The sequence below is a fragment of the Cibotium barometz genome, chromosome 61 (assembly GCF_041138505.1).
Source record: "Cibotium barometz isolate CiBa-2024 chromosome 61, ASM4113850v1, whole genome shotgun sequence".
In the NCBI taxonomy this organism is placed as follows: domain Eukaryota; kingdom Viridiplantae; phylum Streptophyta; class Polypodiopsida; order Cyatheales; family Cibotiaceae; genus Cibotium; species Cibotium barometz.
This window is the reverse complement of record NC_141106.1, coordinates 29523824-29537683: the sequence shown is the minus strand read 5'-3', so window position 1 is coordinate 29537683 and position 13860 is coordinate 29523824. Positions and strand designations below refer to the sequence as shown.

Sequence of the window (13860 nt, the reverse complement as noted above, 5' to 3'; positions counted from 1 at the left end):
GAATAAACAACTTCATCAACTCCCTCGTTGCCTCTTTCATGGCAGCCTTTTGCATCCCTGCCTGCACATGTCCTTTCTTAAACACTGGAAGACTAGTTCTTTTGGCTCGAGGTGCCGAGCTAGAACCACCTACAACACCACCTGCAACCTCACCACTGGTATCTTCCTCTCTGATATTGCGAGTCCTCTTGGAGACACTTTGACGTGCTTCAGGCTCTCCCAGATTGGGGATATCCTGAAGGGGGATACCTAGCTGCATGGCCTTCCAAGCCTTTAGGCTATCATAGATTTCTTGTGGCACATGCTTACATGGCCCGATGCCAAAACCCTTTGTTTGTGACAATGTGCCTTCAGCCTGGTGACACTGCCATGGTGCTTATCAGCACAAAAGTTGCATTTCCACTTTCCGGAGCCCAAGCCACCATATCTAGACTCGAAGGTGACATTGTTCCAAAGAGAATCGCCTATTCGAGGCATCCTACAAGGCGGGGATAAATGCAGATTGTTGGCCCTGCAAGTGCGACACAGAACATAAACTAATCTCATTATATGATTCATGATTTTAACTGTCATCTTGGCCAACAATAGAGCAAGGGGAAGAGAAGGTAGATAGCCTTAGAAGTTAGGCCTCAATAGAGCAAGGGTGGACCGTGGAAGATATGCCATAAATATTGATGGAAGAGAAAAAAGTGTGCTGCTTTGTGAGTTGTGCAGAGAAAACCAACATAAAGCAAAACATGACATTACCCCTTTGGAAGACCTCCACAAGGCCCAAGGACACCAAGGAACAGGCGGGCTGACACGAGCGATGGCAGGCTGGCACACAAATCGGTGAAAATGTACAGGCGGCCACCACTAGGAAACGCGAACGAAAGTGTGCCGTACGAAACAATTCGATGCGTAGGTTTTTAAAATATGCATGATGAAAAAAAACGCGTTTCGTACAGGTTCGAAACATTTCGATTTCGAAACGTTTAGAACCTGTACGAAACGCGTCTCTATGCAACTATGCTCCCACCTACAATGGACAACTCACCACCTCACTCCTCCTCTCTCTAGAGATAGGCGCCTCCTTCATGAGGGTTGTTGGGCTGCATTTTCTGCACTTTCTCCTTCCCAACTCCATTTTCCAAGCTTGCTAAGGTGTTTCTCAAGCTTCCAAGAGTGTTTCTAGATGTTAATCACTCTCCTATACACTCCCAATGACTGAAATTCAACAAAACAGCTCTCTTTATTGCTGTAATTTTTGGTCTTTTTGCTGAAAACCCTAATTTCAGCCCTCCTTTCTCAGCTGTAAGCATGAGGCATGGCTGGCCCTTAACATGCATTGGTACATTTTCAGCCATAGCTTCTCCCTCACGAGCACACTCGAAGGCATGAGTGGCATGAGAGAGATGCGGAATACCTGTACCAACAGAAAATTTCAGCCCATGTTGCATGTGTTGTGCATGCACATTTTTAGCCGGCAATGGCATTTGACATACATTTTGACCACTACCATAAACATTGTATTCTTCACGAGCTACATAAGGTATTCCTACATGGCGTGAAGTCATTGATTGTTCCTCTCCCATAGCATGGGGATTCATCCTCTTAGACATAAGTTCTTGTTTGGGCACCTCTAGGGATTCCAAGACATGTGGGATGGTTGCCTTTTCTGCATAGGCATCCTCGGTACGAGCCAAGTATGCACGTGCTGCATCCCTCGGTTGCATGTGCAACTCTTCAGCAATCATTGCCATTGCATGATCCATATAAGATTCAGCTTTCTTGGTCTTCAAACGGTCATATACCAATGGATCCTCGCGGCGGTAGAGATTCAATCGTAGTCACAACTGACGGAGGGGACGGACCCTTGGAACGGGGGGACGCTGTCCCGGGAACACTGTGGGACCTCCCCATTTGGACGTCCCTATCTAGGCGTCCCTCACAAGGGACGGCGTTCTGGGGACGGATCCAAGAGGGGACGGTTGTGGGGGACTGCTACATGGGAATGCCGCAAGTTACTGTTTGGGCAATGGTCACATTTTTGACCTTTTTTTTTTACCGTTTGGGAGGGGCTTTTCATGGGCCTTTAGCCTTGGCCCATAGGCCTTGAGCCTTTGAGGCTTTGGGCCTTGGCCTCTCTCTTGCCTCCCTCCCTATAAGAAGACACACACACACACACTCCCTCTCACACTTCAAGCTTTAGCTTCACACACACACACACTCTCTCTCCCTCAAGCGGCAAGCCTCAAGGCCCAAGGTCTCAAGTTTCAAGCTCTCACACAAGCAAGCTGTAGCCTCTCAAGACACACTCTCAAGCTTCACACACACACACACACACACACACACACACCCACCCTCACACTCAACTTCTCAAGTTCTCCCTCAACTTTCAAGGCTCAAGCCTCACTCACTCTCTCTCTCTCTCTCAAGCTATCAAGTGACAAGGAGGCATCCATCATCCATGGCATCCTCCTCGTGGCAGTGGCTCTTCAAGTTCCAACTACCCGTAGCAGGACAACGGAATGGACATGGTGGGATGAGGTCAATCACACCCCATCCCTCGTGGAGGTGGTGCACAGCCATGGACATGCAAGCTTTGCCCGTATAAACGAGTGGGTGGTACTGACAAAGTAATTTTTAAGTGCCGTTCCTACCCCCGTCCTCGTTCCCTAAATATGGCCGTCCCCCGTCCTGGTCCCGTCCCCGTCCCCGTCCCCCGTTACCGTCCCCCATCCCTTGTGACTATGGCTGATTCTTCAACTTCAGTTGCAAAGACTCCATCCTTTGTGCACTTGGAGATGTTGGACACCGATGCTTCATCTTCTTCGAGCGAGGAGGCAGTTAGCTTCACCGCCAAGGATACTCGAGAATGGATTCTTGATAGTGGTGCTTTTGGGCACACGACTCAGCAAGGTTAGGGGAGCCCTGGCATTAGGGAAAGCAGGTTGATTCGGGTGGCCAAGGTTCATATTTAATAAATCCAAGGTTATTGGCTATTTATGATTGGACTGTTATTTATAGCAGCAATAAGCACTATATAAGTAACTCTTGGGTTATTATTGATTATTGTGGTTTGAACTTGGACCAAGAGGCTTTCTCCTGCCATGGACGTGGCAGATCATGGCCACTCTCTCTCTCTCTGCGTGCATTTCGCCCGCCTGCACCTCTGCGCTCCCTTTCCCCCGCTTCGCTTCTCTCTCTTCGCCCCCTTTCTCTTCGCTTCTCTCTCTCTCTCTCTGCTTGCATTTCGCCCGCCTACACCCCCGTGTTCCGTTTCCCCACCCACCCTTGCTCAGGCAGGCAGCAACATAACTCTCCCCTGCACCTGTAGCTGAGCATCTTGTTGGTCGCATTTTCTAAGTCTCCCCCAAAGGGGAGAGGGTCCGTGACTTTTTTCAGGATCTCAAACGGCAGTCAGGTCACATTTTCATTGGCGACAATTCCACCATACCGATTCACAGTGAGGGCCGGATGGAAATCATTCCCGATGGCAGAGGGGGAAAGCATTCCTCTCGTGTTGTTTACGTCCCCACACTTGGCTTTCATCTGTTGTCAGTGCATGAGGTGTGCAAGACTAGCTTCCGAGTGGAGTTTGAGGAGCATTATGTTGCTCTACAGGACCGCGAGACTGGATAGGTTGTTTGGGAAGGCAGCATGGAGAATGGTATATACAAACTCTCCGCACTCTCTGTCACCATTTGGTCACCCAATTGGTCCACCCGTGCTTTCTCATTATGTATGTAAATTGGATTGGTGTCAATGGCAGTTGTATATGCCGCGGATTAATGCCACTCATGTGATATTGTGGACTTGGCTTTCCGTTGGGACTTTGCCTCTGTGTACATGCCCGGAAATGCCTGGTGGATTGGTGTTTCATTGGGTCTGGTACCTTGTGTACTTGCCTGGAGCACGTCTATTTTGGTATAGTCTCATGAACGGGGATTGTCCATACCAATGCTGCATTGCATAGCATCTTTATGTGCTTGCTTGCAATTGAAATTGCATGCTGTTTTCATGCTTGCTTGACCAATGTGTAGTTCTGGGTAAGGGGACGCCTGCTCGCGAACCGTGCGTGTGAAACTGTCTGCTGACATGGTTATGTAGCATGTGACAGGTGGTAAGTATTGGTCATAAACCTAGCCTTAGGAGTTCGCACTAATTTATAAGTGAGTGTGTACACACTTCATTAAGTTTTGGGCGACCAAAACTCACTTATAAATTATAACCAGCCCGGTGTTCACACACACTGATGTCCCGAGGTGGATCCAATGTCCACCGCCCAAACCTTATCCCCTTTGTACAAAGGGAGTAACCAGCCATGTGTCCACTCTAGCTTGCTCCACAAAGCACCTGCCTCCCACCTACATTGGACAACTCACCACCTCACTCCTCATTTCTCTAGAGATAGGCGCCTCCTTCATGAGGGCTATTGGGCTGCATTTTCTGCACTTTCTCCTTTCCAACTCCATATCCAAGCTTGCTAAGGTGTTTCCAAAGCTTCCAAGAGTGTTTCTAGGTGCTAATCACTCTCCTACACACTCTCAATGACTGAAATTCAGCAAAACATCTCTCTTTATTGCTGTAATTTCTGGTCTTTCTGCTGAAAATCCTAATTTCAACCCTCCTTTCTCAAGTTAAACCATAGGGGAAGCTTTCCCAGGGTTCCCTTCATCCTCTTTCCAAGAACTTCCATCGCGAAGACTTCCGCTATCATCGACTCTACTTGCAATTGGTAAGCTTTTATGCTTAAATATGGAAGCAAGTAGCAGGAGGGAGGAACCAGAATTACAAGATCACATACCTTGTGTAGTGTTCTCTTGTTCTACGTGCTCTCTTGCAGATTTTTGCTACCATGTTTTGGAGGAACAATAGAGTGCAGATGGTAGGGAACATAAGCACTTGAGAGGGTAGTGTGAGTTGCAAGTCTACATTGACAACCACTTGTTTGCAATGCTGTATTCATATGCATTGGTATGGAAATATGGTCATAAATGCCCATGACATTATGTACTTGGTTCTCCCAAGATAAATATACTTTATTTGAGGGAGGGGCCGGCCGTTCCGACTCATTGTGTGTCTCTTGTCAATTCAGCAAATTACTTCTTGTATTTAGCATGTGTCCATCAAATATTAGTGTATTTAGTGTATTGATTAGCATTGTGTTCAACCAAGTTACACTCTCCTCTTTGACAGGTTCTCAGATTGGTGATTTGTGGCACTTTCGGTTTGGCCACTTGAATGTGGATGCGCTACGGCGAGCTTTCCAAGACCAGATGGTGGTTGGCTTGCTAGATGTTGGCAACAGGTAGGGACGTCGTAGTTCTTGCATTCGTGGTAAGCAACACATGGAATCTTTTCCAAAGGAGGCTTCCAAGCACGCTTCAAAACATTTGGAGTTGGTACACACTGACTTGTGTGGACCTATGCAGACAGCATCCTTGGGAGATTCTTTGTACTTTATGCTACTTGTTGATGATTGTAGAGCAGATTCACATGGGTTTATTTGCTCGGAAGGAGTGGCATGTGATGGTGAGTCTGGCTTGCAGATAAAGACTCTTAGGGCTGACAAAGAAGGAGAATTTTCTTCCAATGCTTTCGTGCCGTTTTGTGCGGAACATGGCATTAAGCAGGAGCTGGCCAATACAGGTTCGCTGTCAAAGAATGGAGTAGTTGAGCGTAAGAACAAGACTTTGGTGGAGATGGCGAGGACGATGCTGGAGCATCGTGATCTTCCTCGTCCACTTTGGGGAGAGGCTGTGGCCATTGTTGTCCATATCCTCAACCGTTCTCCAACGACTTCTGTAAGACTGTACCGAACATGACTTCCTTTGAGGCGTATTTTGGCAGGAAACCAAATGTCTCTCATTTCCGTGTGATTAGGAGTGATGCATATGTTCACATTCCAAAGAAGCAGAGGGGGAAGCTCCACTCAAAGTCCCAAAAGCTTGTCTTTGTGAAACTCTCTTTCCAAGGGATACATGTTGTATGATCCAGAGAGAAACGAGGTTGTCGTCAGCAGGGATGTGGTTTTTGACGAGCATGTTCCGGTTTCCACTGTTGATCAGTTGTCGCTTCTTGGAGACCCATATGATTCTGATGATGATTCCCAGTCGATTGTTCCAGCTGGACAGCCTCAGTCAGTTGAGGAGGTTGAGCCCGCAGCCGGAGATGAACCCCCACAAACAGGGGGCTCCGCGTTCTATTCGAGTACCCAAGTGGTTGGTAGACACCCTTCGGGAGTCAAGTGTTATGGAGCTTCCCTCCGAATGGACCACAAAGGCCAAACCTCAAAGATCGCATAGAGTTCGTGATAAAAGTCATTCAACGGAGCTTTTACAGGTAAACTATGCTTTGATGTCTCGTATCATGCGGGACAAAAAGCCCACTTCCGTCAAGGAAGCCCTTGCAGAGGATACTTGGAGGAAAGCCATGCAAGTGGAACTGGATGCCATTCAGAAGAATAACACTTGGGAGTTGGTTCCAAGAGGCCGTCGAAACAGTCTGTCATTGGTGTCAAGTGGATCTTTAAGACCAAGTATACGTCAGATGGGTCGGTGGACAAACACAAAGCCAGACTTGTGGCTAAGGGTTATGCTCAACGGCCTGGCATCGACTATGAGGATACCTTTGAAGTTTGCACCGACAACGAGGATGACCACGATTCGGACCGTTCTGGCCCTTGCTTCTTCTTAGCGGTGGCCCGTATTTCAGATGGATGTTAAATCTATGTTCCTTAATGGTGACCTGCAAGGGGAGGTGTATGTTGAGTAGCCTCCAGGCTTTGAGATTCCAGGATCAAAGGGGATGGTTTACAGGTTGCGGAAGGCCTTGTATGGTCTTAAGCAAGCTCCCAGGGCTTGGAATCAAAAGATTGATTCCTTCTTTTTACGGACTCGATTTCAGAGATCGGTTTTTGCAGATCCCAAGCTATATCTCTTTCGGTAACGCGGTATGGTCACGTTGATCATCCTTTATGTGGATGACCTCATTCTCACCGGCGGTCATATGGAGCACATTGCAGTGACGAAGGCTGCCTTGTCAAAGGAGTTTGAGATGACCGATTTAGGCTTACTCCACTTCTTCTTGGGATTGGAGATCTGGCACACCCAGAGGGGGCTCTCTGTCTCTCAGCAGCGGTATGTTCATGAGTTGCTTGAGGCCTTTGGGATGGAGAACTGCAAGCCTATCATGTCACCGATGGACCCGAACACAAAACTTACAGTGAATGATCCTTGTGAGCCAATTGATGCCTCTCTGTACCAGAAGTTGGTTGGTTCATTGATCTGGTTGCTGAACACCAGATTGGACTTGAGCTTTCCTGTGGGGCTGTTGAGCTCATTTATGCAGACGCCGTTGAAGTCTCATTGGGATGCAAGATTGCGGATCTTGCGGTATCTGCAGGGTACGAAGGATCTTGGACTCTTCTACACCACTGGAGGTGAAACGAAGGAACAAGTTCGACTCTAAGGTTGGAGTGACTCAGATTGGGGAGGAGATCCAAACATGAGGAGATCTACATCCGCCTACAGTTTTACCCTCAGCTCAGGAGCAGTTTCATGGAGCAACAAGAGGCAGCCAACTATTGCCTTGTCGTCGACAGAGGCAGAGTATCAGGCTGCTTGTGGTGCTGCTTGCGAGGTTGTGTGGCTGCAGAGGTTGCTTGGCGAGATGGGGTTTCCACAGAAGGAGCCCACGGTCATCCAGTGCGATAACCAAAGTTGGATCGCTATTGCTCGGAACCCGGTCTTCCATGCCCGGACCAAGTACATAGAGATACAATATCACTTTGTTCGTGAGAAAATCTTGGCTGGTGACATCTTGCTTCTTTATTGTTCGACGGAGGACAATGCAACGGACCTCTTCACGAAGTCTCTACCTCAGGCTATGCTCCGACGGCACTCCAGCTCACTAGGGTTGGTTCCACATCTAGGAACTAAGAGGGGGTGTTAGCAGTCATCTCCGGTCTGTACACTATGTCAGGGCCTCTGTTGTGGGTGTGCCCGCCTGTATTTGGTGTCTTCCCATTTTTCCTCACTCTCCATTTTTGGTGCCCGCCTGTATTTGGTGTCTTCCCATTTTTCCTCACTCTCCATATTTTTTCCCTATTTTTCTGGAGCTTTGTATGGGCTGTTGGCTGCCCCCAGATGGCTGGCCGACTGTATTTGTGATGCCCAACTGATCCGGTGCTGCCCGACTGCTTCTTTTCTGGCCGACTGGATATTTCCTGGTTGTGGGCTGTTGTCAGCTGTCTCTGAGCTGGCCGACCAGCAGCCACGGGCCATTTTATGGCCCCTTGCCCCCACACTCCTGTATTCAGTATTCCGGGATTTTATTGGTGTATATAGCACAGTTACACTAGCTTCTCTCTCTCTTTCATCTGTGTATTGCTCTCTACAACAGTTGTCTTCATTTCCGTTGTGCATTCTGACAAAAGTTCATGAGGATACTCAAGTGCTCGAGGAGGATAGAGTGGTAGATCCAAAATTTGAACTTGAGAATGTCTATGGCTAATGCTTTGGTGATGCAGTCTACGATTCAGAATGGTGCATACGTTGATAATTTTCTTGACAATGAAGATGAAGGACATCCTTTGAGGATAACGTTGATGCTTGAAGTCTACAGCAATGGTAAGCTTTTTCTTTTTACATATGGTGAGTATGATAGGAAAACTCCCAGGTGGATATGGACATCATTCCAACTGTCTGTAAGGAGATTACTGCTCATGTTAACCAGGGGAGGTGCAATCCGTGACAACGAGGAGCTTTACCCCTCATTGCCTAGAGGGGGGCTGAGATACAGGGATTTATTTTCTATGCCAACAAGGTTTTTTGCAATGTATATAAGTGTTGCTGGAAGCAGTTGTGTGGATAGCTAGCCTATCATTGATTGGTTAAATGTACATAGAACAAGGAGATGTGCATAGAGAAGAGGATTACCATGAGGATATCCAAGGATTGCAAGGTGAAATATGGTTTGCTCCTAGTGATGCTTTAGTCATGGTTGGTTCTTGGATATATGTTATATGGCTAAGGGAAGATGGCTTTGTTCACTTGCATGTGAACTATCCCTTAGTAAGGGTTTTCGTGTAAATAGCAAAGGCATGGACAATATGTGAAGAGGTGGTGGACACCATGCTCGCGGCTATTTTAAAGCCAATCAAAAAGCTTTGTGCATGTGAAAGCCATGCTAGGAACAAAGGCCGCTTCGAGAAGGCTAGTGGTGGCAAGGAATGTGAGGGAGAGTCGCCTAAACCAGGTAGGAAAAGAGAAGGGCCAACTGTGTGGCAGAAATGTGCCGTGAAGGAGCATAAGCAAAGGGGGCTCAGCTGTGAACAATAGTAAGGGAATTTTATCACTAGGTGGCAACCATTCAGTCCACACTAGCAAAGAGAAAGCCTGACTTGGCTACAGCGCTGAGAGGCAGAGGAAAAAGGAGAGGAGCGCACGCTGTAGAGGCCATTGCGTGTGCATGTTCTAGAATAGAACATGAGCTGTTCGTCATTGCCAAGAAGAGCTGGACGCTGCAAACGTGAACTTGAGCTTCAGTAGGTTTCTGTGGCTTCCACGGATAGTGTTCAAGGGCTAACAGCTAGTGCATGTGCAAGAGAGAACTCAAAGAAGAATGGCTCGTGTGCTACAGAAGCTTAAAAGTAAGAAAGGGAGTTCTGATGATTAGAAGTGAATGGGGCTAATAGAAGCGCAAGAGAAAGAGAACTAAGAAAATACCCAGCTCATGCATGTAAAGAAAAAGGTGGTGCTGCTATGCTTATCAAAGCGAGCTCGACCAGAGAAGGGGTTCCACAGTAGGGTTTAAGACTTGGGCCTCCTTCCCTTGATTTGGGATTAGTGAAGGGTAGGGTCCCTGCCATGCGACACTAGAAACCTGTGTGGCTGTTTTCACTAGTAATATGTAACCTTAGAATAAAGTTGGAAAGTTAAGCTCTTCACATGTCTTTTGTCTTTCATACGAACCAAGATGGTCGAGAAGCATGCTTCAAGTAGTGATCAGGGCCAAAATCTTCTCCAGAAAAGGCAGCGGGACCTGTTTTGGACCCAAACAAGAGAAGAGTGCAGGCCTCCAAATGACAACAATATCTTTTTGGGGTTTGCATATCTTATGCTTGGCCTCCAGGCTACCCGTTTGGTGTCACTGGCCCTTGCGCTTGGGCTTGGGCTTGTGGTTGCCATCGAGGCACTCACTATTGCCAGCACAGCTCATTCAGCCACCCTCGTGGTGCCGATGTGTTGCACTTGTGGCCCCCTTGCTAAACAATCTTTTGACAGTCCACGAATAATCTTGAGTATATGAGTACGCACCACACGGGTGACCAACAAGCTTGAACTTTCTTCTATTATGTTAATGATTGCGAGAAGCTTTTAAAAACTCTTTTTATAATGATATGCAACGCACCTGCAAAAGGCGGTCCTTCTCGGTCTCAGGATCAAGCATATTGACACCGTGGATATTGAAACTCAACGAAGAGAAGAAGGGCATAAAAAACAAATCAGCCTGGTGTGGGTCTGCAACTCTCACTGCTGCTCTTGCTTGGCCTTGTTCTCCCTTGTGACTTAATAGAGAAAGCATCATCCAATACTCTACACTGTGTTGTCTCTTCAATCCTGACCTTGATGGCCATGGAGGAACCTTTGCATTCATCCAAGGCATCTCTTGATGCGGACCTTGCTTTAGCATTCCCAAGTTGAACTTCTGAGGGATGTTGTACATGTAAACTTTCAAGGGACCCTCACACTTTGGAAAGCTTTCCATCGGGTATCCATGTGTGTCCAAAATACCCAAATCCCCAACAACGGGACCCTGGAACGTTTCACGGAGACGGACCATCCGTGTTGAGAATGTTGATCTAAAGTCCAATGTTGTTGACAATAGAAGGAAGACACTCAGACAGAGGAAAGTAGCCAGCCATAGAAGCACCTTTCCAGTAAAAATTCCTGACATTTTGGAGACGGAGACATATTGCAAGACGGGAGCTATGAAAGATGAAGTGTTTCTCTGAAGAACACAAAAACAAGAAAAACATGAATTCCTCCAAAGTGTACTGATATGCATGCTGGGGTGGATTCAAAAAACTCCATGTTCAAGAAAAAAGGGGCTCACATCCTCTCTGTATGGTCCCATGGTGTTATTGTTGCCGTCAACCGTTCTCGCATGGAGTGGCAATACCACAAACTATACTGGCCTAGTTGTCATTCATTCATATGTGGGAGTTTCCCCTATATAAAGTGACATTGAACTCTGAGATTTTGTACCATCTCCCATACAAAGTTCAACACCATACACTAGATTGACATGGCAATGATTGATTCACATGTAGACCTCTTCTCCTGCATTCATACACGATGACCTATTAATATTTGCTATTATTTTTGTGGGGGAAAAAACATAGAAAAAACATGCATTCAAATGTTGTGAGGGCAATGCACTGTTTACTTCATGAGACCGATGCTTTAAATCATGACACAATGCCAAAGAGCAGGTAGAATATCGATCGAAGTACCCATCAAAGCATAATAGAAGCACATAAAGATGGAAATGTCACAAGGATGGTGTGAGGCGAAGCACATACTCACAGCATATCACATGGATAGGAACCATTCTTTGAATGAAACACATGGTCCTATGGAATGTGAGCTTCAGACGGGAGCGGTGAGGTGGGATTATGTTTAGCTTTAAAGCAATTGAGTGAGAATACAGCTTGAGTCTACATGAATGGTCATGACTATGGGCAAAGATGCATCAGATATCACCATGATGATAACTTCTAAAGGGTAGCACGGGGCGGGGGGCACGCTACTTCAGGAGGGAAAGCATCCTGTTTGACATGGGACACAAACCAACAGTAAAATGCTGGAGAAAGAAAACCCATCAAAATCAATTGCTTCACACCCAGAATACTCTTCTTAACAGAAATGAAAAATAAACAAATCATAATATTTGATATCCCTATTGTGAGCAAGGTGGTCCAATAATAATAATAATACTTAAGCACAGCAAATTATCCCACTGAGAAAAAGGTAGCCATGATGCAAAAATTGGGCACAAAAATGTTGGAAAAACAGGTGCAAGGATGACAACAATTTTTATTTAAAAAATTGTGAAGGGCCAAAATAAATAAATAAATAAAACACACACACACCAGTTATAGGTGGCAAAATGGCACAAAACTCCTGAAAAACAGGGGAATTTTATTTATTTATTGTTAAATCAACAAATTTGTGAGAGCTGGTACCTGGCAGAGCTTGATAGAAAATCCGTGTTGAAATGGGCAGGTTTTTAGCCAATTATTGCTTGCACTGCGGCACAGGAGCTTGCCAGATAGCATTAGGGGAATCGATTTAACCGAATGGATTTCTCTGATACGATAATGTATATAAATAAATCACACCTGTTTTATTGTATTACCTGCTGCTATGGCTCCTCTCCATGATTTTGCATTTTCTTTTCTCAAAAATAGTCGGAAATGTGATTGATCTATTATTATTGACATAGCCGCCCCCCAACCTTAGTCTAAACGTGAATTATTGCACAAACTTTGAAGGTCTCTTGTAGGTGAAAAGTAGCATGACTTTACGTGCAAGTGAGCAACCAACAATGTGTGTGTGTGTGTGTGTGTGTGTGCACCCGTGCTTGTGTGCATTTTCCGACACGCACTCGTGCGTGCACGCACACATGTGCACGGTATTATGTGCATCCACTCCTGCAACTATGCATGTGTGCATGAGTTCACACATGCGCAAATCTTGTGTGCATCCACTCCTGCAACTATGCATGTGTGTGCATCCACACGTGCATGTGTGCACACATGTGCACAGTATTGTGTGCATCCACACACGCAAGTATGCGTGTGGGCATGTGTGCACATGTATCATTATGTGCATATGTGTATGTATGCATTTGCATGTGCAGAAGGTTAAAGCAACAAGTATCAACCTTACAAAGTATTCTCCCCAAACTAATTATATTTTACCACCTTAATAAGCATGCACAGCTTTATATCACCTAATTCCATTGTTGAAAACTACACTTGGAAGAGTTATTTCCCATTTTGGATGTGTAAAGAGGGGATTACTTCCATAAATTGAAGAAAAAATTGACGTCTTTACACATGTGGTTTTTACCATGGAGGTGTGAAATGGCTAGTGCCTATTGGGCAATAGTCATCTTTATATTTTCTTGTCTTATCACAACTGTGTAATGCTCCTTAAAGTTCGAGCCATATTCTTTTCTTGTCTAAGGGTGTCTTCCTAAGTGGTGTGGCCATTTTTATAATAGCACTCTGCCTAAGGAAGGCACCAAGGCAGTTTCACACCAAAAAGATGGTTGGAGTGGGGCTCCACAACATTCGAGGTCATTTACACCTTTTCCAAGTTAAATAAAACATTCAAATGATAGTCATGTAGATGTGGAACCTTTTTTGGGGGGTATGTTATAATATAGTAGTTGCTGAGGCCCAACATATTCTTTGAAGTAATTGTTTATGTTTATAAAGGTAACCTATTCATAGTCATTCCGTTTCCTTACCCATGAAGATTTGCATCGTGTTTCCTTAGGCTTACTTGTGTTTCATCATGCTTTGGAGTGCTCATTTTTTTTCAATTAGCACAATGTGCAACCACATTGAAAGCCACTCCTCTATTTTCTAAGGCCAGCTTAATGGGCCCCTAAAAAACATCTCAATGCAATGGTTCCATTCGTTTTCCCAAATCTAGACATATTACAAGTTGGCACACAAAGATTGGAGTGAATACATGCTCATGCATATAGCCAATCATTATATGAAAATAATTATCAGTATTCTACACATTGCCATACGCATTGTGCTTATTCTTGTTCCGCAATGAATGTGCGGAGTTA

At 45.7% G+C, this 13860-nt stretch overlaps 1 protein-coding gene across 1 annotated transcript in view; it reads right to left on the bottom strand.

Annotated features, from left to right (window-relative positions):
• LOC147604739 (putative arabinosyltransferase ARAD1) overlaps window positions 1-12619 on the bottom strand; it is a 31919-nt gene extending 19300 nt beyond the window's left edge. The window contains exons 1-4 of the mRNA XM_086794642.1: window positions 12409-12619; window positions 12236-12299; window positions 11104-11330; window positions 10399-10998 (exon numbers count right to left, since the gene is read on the bottom strand). Coding sequence (XP_086650768.1) covers window positions 10399-10998; window positions 11104-11124 — 621 coding nt within the window. The 5' untranslated portion in view covers window positions 11125-11330; window positions 12236-12299; window positions 12409-12619. The remainder of the gene's footprint in view (window positions 1-10398; window positions 10999-11103; window positions 11331-12235; window positions 12300-12408) is intronic.
• Between the last annotated feature and the right edge of the window lie 1241 nt (window positions 12620-13860).